The following is a 10994-nucleotide window of genomic DNA, read 5'->3' on the forward strand; positions in this document are numbered from 1 at the left end:
CCGGCATATCCTTTCACTCTTTAGTCTACTACAATCGGTAACTACTTGTACCGGCACTTCTGTCATATCGCTCCGCTACTTTGTTTTACCATAGTTGATCATTGATTAGTCATAAATAATTTGGCAGAGAAATTAAGCTAAAATCTAGATTTATAATAGCGCGTACGCGGCGCAGCATATCCGCCGCCGCCGCTATCTTCCTCGTGCTCGCAAACCCATCGCTTTGACTGCCAACCGCGGCGGCCAAGAAAAAAAAAACGAACCGCTTCGAGAAGCCTCCTCCCGTCCCCTTCGACCCTTTCTCGCGAAGCAATCCACAGAGTCCATCTCCGGCCAGATCCGGAGTTCCGGACCCCACCTCTCCCCCCGAACAAGCCCTAGCATGCCCCGCCGCCGCCGACGATGAGGTCGCTCCGCCGGGTCCTCGTCCCGCTCGTCCTCCTCGTGGGGCTCGCCTTCCGCGTGGACGACGGCGGCGCCGCGCACCTCCCGCCGCACCACCCGCCCCCGCCCCCCGCGCTCCCCGGGCCGCCGTCCCGCCTCGCGCTCCCTGGAGTAGCTGGTCCGGAGGACGATGGGGCCGCCGCGGCGTCGCGCTCCACGGAGATCGCCGCCGCGGGGGCGCGCTCCACCGAGGTCGTCGCGCCGGCGGCGCCGAAGAAGCAGAGTCTCCGTGAGCTCTTCGTCGTGCCGAAGCCCCCGCGCCACGAGCCGGCTCGCGCGGTGAGCGGCGAGGCGGAGGCCGAACCCCGGTGAGCATCGTGGTCTCCCTCCCCTGTCCCCTTGTGGCTGTGGTGTGGGTTTGCCTTGTGCGCGGTTGCCGCTTCTTGGCGGAATTGGTGCCTCCGCGCTTGAGTTTTTTTAGTCATACAGCGAACGAAATGTAGCTAATAGCATGAGGTTTCTTGTAGTGAAGGGGGCTTCCTTGGTTTATCTGTCAAAAGTAGAAGCGTCTTGGGCCTCTTCTTGTTTCGTGCTGCTATGGAGCAAGTCTTGCTGATTAGGTTTCTTGTAATGTAGACACTGCTTCTGCACCATAGTACTTGTGGGACTGAGGTTACCTCACTGATGTTTATATAAATATTGGGATAATTTTGGGGCCTCTGGCGTGGAAGGAGGCATGTGAGTTATGTTTCGTTGATAGGTCTGATTGATTGACAGGAATTACTTTTGATTGTGTCTGTGAACAGCTCCGTGCTTCAGTTTTACGACAATGGCACAATTCAGCTTGTGGACCGGTCGTCACAGTCTCCTCTCTGGGAGATCTCCACAGGGCCTCCACTTTCAGATCATATTACTACCGCCGAGTCTGGTCTGAATTACCTCATATATCCTTTGAACGGGAATGAGAACATGAATGGGAATGGGACTGAACTTTGGGAAGTTTATAATGGGAACAACGTGGTATGTTTTCTCAGGCACATTGCTTTTCTGAAATCCTCCTTGTACAAACATATCTTTTCTCATCTGTGTGTCTATTCCTGCAGATGCTTCCGTGGAAACTGGAGGAATTTGTTGCCAGAAGTCCATACATACGGGATTCTGTTGTTACTGTTGGATCAAAAGCTTCAACCGTTTTTGTAGTTGATGCTGACAATGGTGAGATTATTTACAAGCGCAGCATTCCAGCTCCCTTGAATGAATTGGAAGGACCAGGGGTTGAAGGAGCACCACCCAAGTTAAATGCTCGAACTAGTGATGACAGTGATAATATCATAGTGGTTGTGAGAACTGACTATTCTCTAAGTGCATCAGATCTTGGCAAGCATTTATTTAACTGGACGAGAACTTCTTTCACTGCAAATTACTATATGAAATACAGCCACCCTGACATGCTTGATCAGTCATCCTGCCTGCGAGGAGATATTCCGTGCATTAGAACTGAGGGTTTGCCACTTGCTTTACCTGATTCAGATTCAGCTAATGCAATTATTGTGAGAGATGAGACCCCAATAATCTCCAGGGATGGTACTGATGCTCTGAAATCACTTCAAACCTCAAGGAAGCTACCAAAAGTTTCTGGCAAGTCAAATTTTGTCTTGGATGATGCTCAAAATCAAACCCATGATGATGCTCGATCTCATTTCATCTCTCCTGATCCTAAAGCTACCAACATGCCCACTAGGAACACTTATAGATGGTTTTTCCCCCTGTTCCCCATATTTCTGGTCATAGGTTATCTGTTCAGCTTGATGTCTGCAAACAAGACATGTAGGCAGTTCGTTATTCAGCTTATGAGGCCATTCATGCGTGAAAAGAAACCGGTTGACATTAGAGGCAGGTCAGAGGGAACTCCTAATAAGAGAAGAAAAACACGGAAGAAAGATGGGCTTGTCAATGGCCATGAGACATTATCAGCATCTGACAAGGAGAACAATGAAACTGGTGGGTCAATGGAGGCACCAGTTAGGGAAAATTCTGCAGTAACAGATAAGGGGATTACAGGTGGCCTTGATGGTCGTCAGATTGGTAAACTCTTTGTGTCCAATAAAGAAATTGGTAGAGGGAGCAATGGCACAGTTGTTTTTGAAGGATCTTATGATGGTCGTCAAGTTGCTGTGAAACGTCTACTGCGTTCCCACAATGATATAGCTGAAAAGGAGACTCAGAATCTTATTATATCTGACCGGGATCCTAATATTGTCAGACTATATGGTTGTGAGCATGACAACGATTTTGTTTATATCTCCCTTGAGAGGTGCCAGTGCAGCTTGGCTGATCTAATCCAAAAACAGTCCTCATTATCTTCCGGAGAATCTATTGCTAATATTGAAGTTAGTATCAGCATCAAGTCAAAGATTTCAAATGTGAAAGGAGTAGACGTGGAGTTGTGGATGCAGGATGGGCTTCCTTCGGCACAACTCCTAAAGCTGATGAGGTATGCGAATGGTCTCCCATTATGCAGTTTTGCTTGTCGCTAGTGGTGTTGATTATGTTTTATGTTGCCGTATACTTATGTGTAATAATTCAGCACCATTTCCTTCTCGATTTATAGTGCCTATATTTATTTAATGAATGCATCCTAAAAGGATCAGGTCCAGTTTTCAAACAGTTGCAATAGTTTGTATTGTTGTGCTGTGTGCTGATCTTATTGTGGAGTCTAAATAGTCAAGTTTTTTTTAACCAATGTTAGTCTAAATGAGTAAAAAGCATTTTTTTTTGTCTGTGTGTGTTTTGACTCTGAGACAGATGTTGTACTCCTCAGTTAGAAACAGATGATGCCCTCTTCATAATTATACTTCCGCCACATTCTATTTGGAACACCATGAACCTGTAATTTTGCGTCTTCTTATTGTTATGTTGGGTGGGGCATTCTATGATGCGTACCTGTAGCTTGTAGGTGTCGCTGAATTTTGTGATTTTTCTTATGCAGAGATGTAGTTGCTGGTCTTGCACATTTGCATAACTTGGGAATTATACACCGTGATTTGAAGCCTCAGAATGTCTTAATAAGCGCAGATGGACCTATTAGAGCAAAGCTTTCTGATATGGGTATCAGTAAGCGCCTGCAAGATGACATGACTTCTGTTAGCCATCATGGCACAGGTAAGGAGATTTCCCCATGCAAAGTTGCACAGTTAGGAAATACATTCTGTATGTTGTTTATGGCATTTCTTAAGCACAGTTCTTAGCTAGCAGTTTAATCCTTGATTGTGTACTGCAGGAATTGGAAGCTCTGGCTGGCAAGCACCTGAACAGCTTTGTCATGGTCGTCAAACTCGCGCAATGGATCTGTTTAGTTTGGGCTGCCTTATTTTCTATTGTATCACTAAAGGGAAGCATCCTTTTGGTGAGTACTATGAACGGGATAGGAACATTGTAAACAATTGTTTTGATCTTTTTGTGGTGGACTACATACCAGAAGCAGTACATCTTATTTCTCAATTGTTACATCCAAATCCAGAGATGAGGTAAGAACTAAGGTCCTGTGCAGTCTAACCTTCCCTGATTTTCGTAGACTATGCATCTGTCTTCTTGATTTTACTGAACTGACTTTTTATAACATTAACAGACCAACGGCAGTATATGTGATGCATCATCCTCTATTCTGGAGCCCTGAATTGCGCCTTTCGTTTCTAAGGGATACCAGTGACAGAATTGAGAAAACCAGTGAAACTGACCTCATAAATGCCCTGGAAGGCGTAGGACCTGTGGCGTTTGGTGGAAAATGGGGAGATAAATTCGATGCTGCTTTGGTTACAGACATGGGGCGTTATAGAAAATATAACTTTGAGTCCATTCGTGATCTTCTGAGGTATATCAGAAATAAATCAGGCCATTACAGAGAACTTTCAGATGATGTCAAGGTTCGTTGGAATGCACTTGTTACTGTGTTTGATTTTGTCTTTTGATTTATGGATGCAATTAAATTATCGATTAGTTGCTGACCTAATTAGCAATGGCTGCATGCACTACCTGGTACTTTTTGGTTAGATTTCCACCATCTCAACCGCATGCCAAAGAACATGCAAGAGACAGAAGGTTGTAAATGAATAATGGAGAGAATTTGTATAATGAAGGATAAACTATTAGGTGAACAAACTATGGTGAATTAGCTTGCTTTGAAATGCCATTTTAACTATGTTTAGTACATTTCTGATTTCTTCATGGTAGTTATCCCATCCTATTTTCTGCCTAGAAATGTTTTGCTTTGCATAAGTGAATGTATAGAATAGTAGTGCAAAGGTTCAGTTGTAAAGTACAAAATCTAGATTTAGGTTGCCAGTGTTATTAAAATTTGGAGAAGGAAATACTAGTTCTGTCATACCTAAGTATGGTACATTGACACCTACATTCATCATACAAGGGAGCTAAACCCAAGGTTGAACCTGATAAATTACATATTTTTCTTGGTATTTTAAACTTCACTTACATGGCATTACACATAGATCTGAAGTAGCCTGCCAGAGGTGGCAAGATGTTTGACTATCATCAGTTTTATGATAGGAGGGCACTGCTTTAGGGATTTTGTATGAATTAAGAATACTAGGCTACCATCACCCTTTTCTTCCCTCTCATATTTGGAGAAATCTTATGGCAAGTTTTTAGATAAAACTATGTTTTCTATTACAAATTGTTTTGCTTGCCAGTCGAGTCAAGCTTTGTTTTGTTCTCATAAGGCAACACCAATTGATGAATATGAATTCCAGGCCATACTTGGGTCACTGCCAGAGGGGTTCGACCGCTACTTTGCAAGCCGATTTCCAAAGCTGCTAATTGAGGTGTACAAGGTCATGTGGGTGCATTGCAAGGAAGAGGAAGCTTTCAGTAAATATTTCAATGGAAGCTCGGTATAGCTGTTGGTGGGGATTGCCCATTCCTTATTTTACAAACTAACACTGATGTAGCCAAAGTTGTATGTACATGTGATATTTGTACCATATTATCATAGAATAAAAGAGCTCAATCTGTACATTATGTAGCATAGAACACTGTTGCCTATAAATGGAAGTTATACTTGCTGTTCACGATGGCTCATGGGAACTCAGGTTGTTGAATTTTGTTGGGTGGAAACCATCTGTAAAACCATGTTATTTAGAAACTAACGCCCGGAATTCTTAACTTGAGATAAACTCATTTAATCCTGCCATTTGAGCAAGACTCGCTAGGTCGACTGTTCGACTTGGAATGCCACTGTCCGTGGGATATAAGGCCAGCAGCACTTGTAGGATCAAGATGGGTTCTCAGGACGCGTTTGGCAAATCCGTACCTCATGGTGTTGGTTAGGCTGGGAGTTTGTTTGGTGGGCTGCACAATAAAATGGATTTACTTTTGCATTGAGGAAGTGATAGAGTTACCACAGTCTTCAGTCGTCGCGCCCTTCTTCCACCACGCCTCTTCCCGCACGCGTCGCAGCGCCACCGCAACTTCGCCTCGATGTCGTTGCAGCTCGGCCGCTCACCCTCGCCGGCGCCGCTTGGCTGCATCCCTCGCTGGAGATTGCCATATTGGAGGTGGAGCGTTGCTCGAGGGATGAGGCCGCGGGCGCTGGCTGTTGGGATGGAGCCGCGAGCCCGCATGGCCTCCCCATCATCGTGCTCATCGAGCCGATCCCGCACGACGGAGGTGCTCACGTGCGCTCAATGGTGGGCATGGCGGGTGGGCCAGCAATAGGAATAGAGAAGAGGCGCCGAGCATGGGAATGAGACAGAGATAGCCTGCGAGCATGGCGCCGCTGCCAACGCCGGAGAGATGTAGATGCTGCCCTGCTCCACCGCTTCGACGGTCACGGCCTCACCTTTGCCCTCTCCTCCCTCCCGTAGCTGCTCCCCGCCATGCTCTGCCAGTCGAACGCGGGTGAAGGGGAACCGGCGAAGGAGGTGGTGGCGAAGAACGGAGGAGGGTGAGCGTGTTTTGGTGCGTGACGAGAAAATTAAGGGTCACCGCAACGAGGCCATCGAGCTTGCACCGCGTGGAACGATCGATTTTGACGTTCCACGCGGTGCAAACTGGCGAGCCTCTTTTGCATCGCGCAGGTCAGGCCCATGAGGCCGACCAGGCTAGCAAACACAGTTGGTTGCATCAGCTAGGCCTGGCCCAACCTCTGTCCGGGCTATCAAACGAGTTCTCAATGTCTGGCCATGTGAATTAAATGAGAATGTAGTGAAGTACACTTTTTTTCACTGTAACAATAATTATTAACTAAATGGGTACATGCACGAGAATTTGTTTTGCTCTATATATTTTTAGCATCATTCGGATCTATATCGCCTATCACGATGGGAGTGATGCTACAATCCTCTCTCCTCTTTTGTGAATTACTTCTAATATACATTCTCATCTTTTTTACATCACTTCTAAGTTGTAATACACATCGTGTATGGTTTAAACTGTGGAGATATAGTGATAATCTGTCAAGAATTAAAAAAAGCAAGTTTATTATATAACTATGGATGTGTGATGGTAGCGAATCTTAAATAATTCAAGTTAATTTTTGGACAAAGATTTTAATAATGATTTAAATTTTAATTTTGAATTCTAAATGTAAAATTTAGGTGATAAATGATTTTGATAATGATTAAATGTAAAACAGAAAGTACAGGAAATGGGCATCCGAACTTCTGAATTTTCCGAGCGAACATGTCAAGGTCGCGACTTCCCGTAGTTGTGATGGCGTAAACCCTTCGCTACGGACAGGGCGTAAACCCAAGGCGGCCGCCGACGATGGAGGCGCTCCTCCGGTGGGCGGCCGAGCTGGGCGTCTCCGACTCGCCGCCTCCGCCGTTCCCTTCATCCGCCTCCGCAGCCGCCGCCTCCTACTCTGCGCCGTCCTCCTGCATCGGCCGCTCCCTCGTCGTCGCCGACTTCCCCGACGCCGGCGGGTAAAACCCCAGCCCCCCATCCGCTCGCAGTTCTTGGTCTCCCTGTGCTCGCCTCACCGCATTTGCCTTGCTTCCGCCTCAGGAGGGGCCTCGCGGCGGCGCGCGACCTGCGGCGCGGCGAGCTGGTGCTGCGCGTGCCCCGCGCCGCGCTGCTCACGAGCGACCGCGTCACGGCCGACGACCCCAGGGTCGCCGCCTGCATCAGCGCCCACCGGCCCCACCTCTCCTCTGTGCAGGTAAACATCGTTTCTTGGGCGTCCTAGTTTGTATTTTCTTTCTTCAACTGATGTCGTAGTACATGCTCTAGTGAAGCTGCCCGTGATGTTATTAGGAATTGGGGATAAGTAGTGACTAGGATTGGTAGCGATGCAACTGGGTCAGTTTTGGGTCAACCAGTGCCCAACCCACTGAACCCAATTGGAAAATTATGGGTAATGGGTTAACCCAAAAAAAAGCACAAGGTAACCAAAAAGCCATTGGGTTACCCAAAAAACACTATTAATTGTGCTGCCAGTGCTTTGCACCAAGCTCCGCTGCTTTCTGAAATGCATGAGAACAACTGAACAGAACTGCTGCTTCTGATATGCATAAAACAAGCTCTGCAGCTTTAGGACAAGATGGGCAACCAAATTTGACAAGATTAAATTCCACTCTGTGCAAATTACCTAGAACTCGCACGAACCCACCATGCCAAATTACCAATACAAAAACGATTGGAGTTTTAAATCATCCTCTGAAGTTTCTGAAACTGAACCAATCCAAAATTGCTTCGCCCTGAGACTGAAAAACTATCAAGTCTCTCTGAACCAAACTGAACAAGACTTCAGCATTTGGATCAGGGTACAACTCTGCAATTAAATCCACAACTAGTTGAACCTGGAAAGAAGATTTGGATCAGGAAGCACGTAATCACTGGTACTAGAAGAGTGAAGACCGAGCTTTTTCTCAAACAAATGAAAGAAGGCAGGTTTAGGGTCATTGCAAACTACCCGGATCTTCACCTGCTCCCTGCTCAAGCACTCAGCAGCAACCCAGCGGCGGGCGCATCCAAATCTCCGCCCGGCGCAGGAGCCCTGAGCCGCCTCAGCTAGTCAGCTTGTCTCCCGATCTCTTCGGCTCCGTTTACTCGGGAGCGTGCGTGAGGGTCTATAGTGGAGCCCTTGATAGTGGGGAGTGGTGTGGGAGGCGCCAAGCTGCTGTGTACAACGGGCGGCGCGACACCGGCGGCAGGCGAGGCAGTGCCACCGTCGCTCGAGTTGGAAATGGGCTACCCATCGACCCAGAGTGCCTAGCACTATTTGACACCGGATTTTCAGTGGGTCAGCCCGGTGGGTAATTACACCAGAGTTTTTGTTTTGGGTATTGGGTCACTGGGGCGACCCAGAAAAACCTGCATCTTTAAGGATTGTTGAGCACAATATTGCTGTAGTGTAATAGTATTTGTGCCACCACACCATGAATTCGGGCAAAGTTTCTGTACAAGTTTTGTTTGTGCTATACAGTTTGTTGCTTTGGACACGGTTGGTATGCTCGATTTGCAAACTTATAGCACCCCTTTTGCTTATGTAATCAAACTAAATGCTAACTAAAATATTCTGGTTTCATCACTAGCAAATTGTACAATTATCTTTACTGGTATGGTATACTGGTGTTTCTGTTTTTGTTTTCCAAGTGCCAGTATAGAACATTCTTGTTTTCCTTGTTATGTCTTCTTGAGCATTCATCTTAGTGCTTACTGACCTTCTCTTTATAATATATTACAGATATTGATTGTGTGCTTATTGGCTGAAGTGGGGAAAGGGAGGAATTCCATCTGGTATATCTATCTGTCTCAGCTGCCCAGCTACTACACTATCTTGGCTACCTTCAATGATTTTGAAGTTGAAGCTCTCCAAGTATAGCTCGGTAGATCTGTCAACAAATTCTCTGTTCCCCATTGTCCTTGCCTATACACTCCAAAAGCATCCAGTAACTTTTTTGTTACCAGGTTGATGATGCCATTTGGGTTGCACAAAAGGCTAATAGTGCCATAAAATCAGACTGGGAAGATGCGACGCCCCTGATGAAAGAATTGGAATTTAAACCTAAGCTTCTGATGTTTAAATCGTGGCTCTGGGCGTTTGCAACGGTATAGTTGTTTTTATTCTCAGTTTGTTTTTGTTATTTTCAAATATGGTATGCTAGCTTTGTCTGTTGGTTTAGTTACAATGTGAAATTCATACTAACTCAAGTTTCTATATAGGTTATTTAGCCCTAAATGTTTTCTATATTGTACTTGTTTGTTTTCTAAAGTTCATTTTTCCTACATTAAGGTGTCTTCGCGCACATTACATATTGCATGGGATGAAGCTGGTTGCCTATGCCCTGTGGGTGATCTGTTTAACTATGCTGCTCCTGATGATGCTTCATTTGAGGAAGAAGATATAGCTGAAGTTGAGAGATTAACAGATGGCGGGTATGAAGATTCTAATGCCTACTGTTTGTATGCCAGAAAAAATTATAAAAAGGGAGAGCAGGTTTGTTTTTATTCTTTGCCAATATAACATTATCTTGCTTCTTTTTTCTTTTGGTGTCTCTTCTTTTTATGCACTTATGCCATTTTGTACAGGTCCTCCTTGGTTACGGGACATACACAAACTTGGAACTTCTTGAACACTATGGTTTTCTTTTGAGTGAGAACCCTAATGAGAAAACTTTCATCCAATTAGATGTGGATATTTACTCAATCGGAACTTGGCCAAAAGATTCTCTATATATTCATCCAAATGGACACCCCTCATTTGCACTGTTGTGTGCATTAAGGCTGTGGGCAACTCCCACAAACCGTAGAAAGGCTGTCAGTCATCAGATTTACTCTGGATCAATCCTTTCGACTGAAAATGAGGTGGAGATTATGAAATGGTTAATCAGCAAATGCGAAGGAACTTTACAACAACTACCTACTACTGTTGAATTCGATGAAAGTCTGCTTGTCTTCTTACGCAAAATACAGAACAGTACCAACTGCAGAACAGATGTCAAGCAGTCAGGTTTTGAGCAGGAGTTTGCTGTGTTCCTCCATTTCCATCATCGATTGAAGCTTGATTGTTCTGATAACAGTCAACTCCCGGTTCAATTTCTGAGATCTCTGGAAAGATGGGAACTAGCCGTCCAGTGGAGATGCAACTATAAGAAGACGCTGAAGAAATGTATTTCATACTGCAAAAGTTTAGTTCATGGACTTCCCTTGCAACTAAACCAGCAATAGTCAAGGACTCCTGTCATGTACGATTAGTTTTTCCCCCCTTCTTTCTTTAGATTCTGTAATATAGTGTCTGTCTTTCTGAACTGAAACCTTGCTTTTAACGCCATGTCATTGGTTGAGATGATCTTTGATCAGTTAATGTACTGCTAAATTGACTGTTATTCATTGTTTCAGTTTTAACCTTGGTGAACTTATCAGCATTTTGGTCGGAGCGTATCTTGTGATCTGTGAGTCCTAGCAAGCTGAGATATCGAGCTCGCAGTGGCAGCTGTGCTCAGAAATAGCTGTTACACTATCTCTATTTCTACGTACAGTATTATTCCACTTTTGTGAACCATATAGTCGTTACAGTTTTCGACTCTTGTTCGATTAATGCTCATCTTAACGGAAGATTATGAAGGACAACCTACGTACGAAAGTTGGGAGAA

The 10994-nt window shown here is 45.2% G+C and overlaps 2 protein-coding genes across 2 annotated transcripts; both read left to right on the plus strand.

Moving 5' to 3' along the window:
* Nucleotides 1-221: 221 nt before the first annotated feature.
* LOC117843753 (serine/threonine-protein kinase/endoribonuclease IRE1) lies at nt 222-5468 on the plus strand. Its single transcript, XM_034724447.2, has 7 exons — nt 222-752; nt 1191-1404; nt 1488-2878; nt 3374-3546; nt 3665-3911; nt 4013-4307; nt 5151-5468. The coding sequence occupies exons 1-7, from the start codon at nt 403-405 to the stop codon at nt 5295-5297; spliced, it is 2817 nt and encodes a 938-aa protein (XP_034580338.1). The 5' UTR covers nt 222-402; the 3' UTR covers nt 5298-5468.
* Nucleotides 5469-7081: 1613 nt separating this feature from the next.
* Nucleotides 7082-10727, plus strand: LOC117843754 (protein SET DOMAIN GROUP 40). Its single transcript, XM_034724449.2, has 6 exons — nt 7082-7322; nt 7405-7558; nt 9086-9217; nt 9310-9450; nt 9635-9838; nt 9931-10727. Exons 1-6 carry the CDS (start codon nt 7165-7167, stop codon nt 10567-10569), a joined length of 1428 nt encoding a protein of 475 aa, XP_034580340.1. The 5' UTR covers nt 7082-7164; the 3' UTR covers nt 10570-10727.
* Nucleotides 10728-10994: the final 267 nt, after the last annotated feature.

This window comes from Setaria viridis, chromosome 2 (genome assembly GCF_005286985.2).
Source record: "Setaria viridis chromosome 2, Setaria_viridis_v4.0, whole genome shotgun sequence".
NCBI lineage: Eukaryota > Viridiplantae > Streptophyta > Magnoliopsida > Poales > Poaceae > Setaria > Setaria viridis.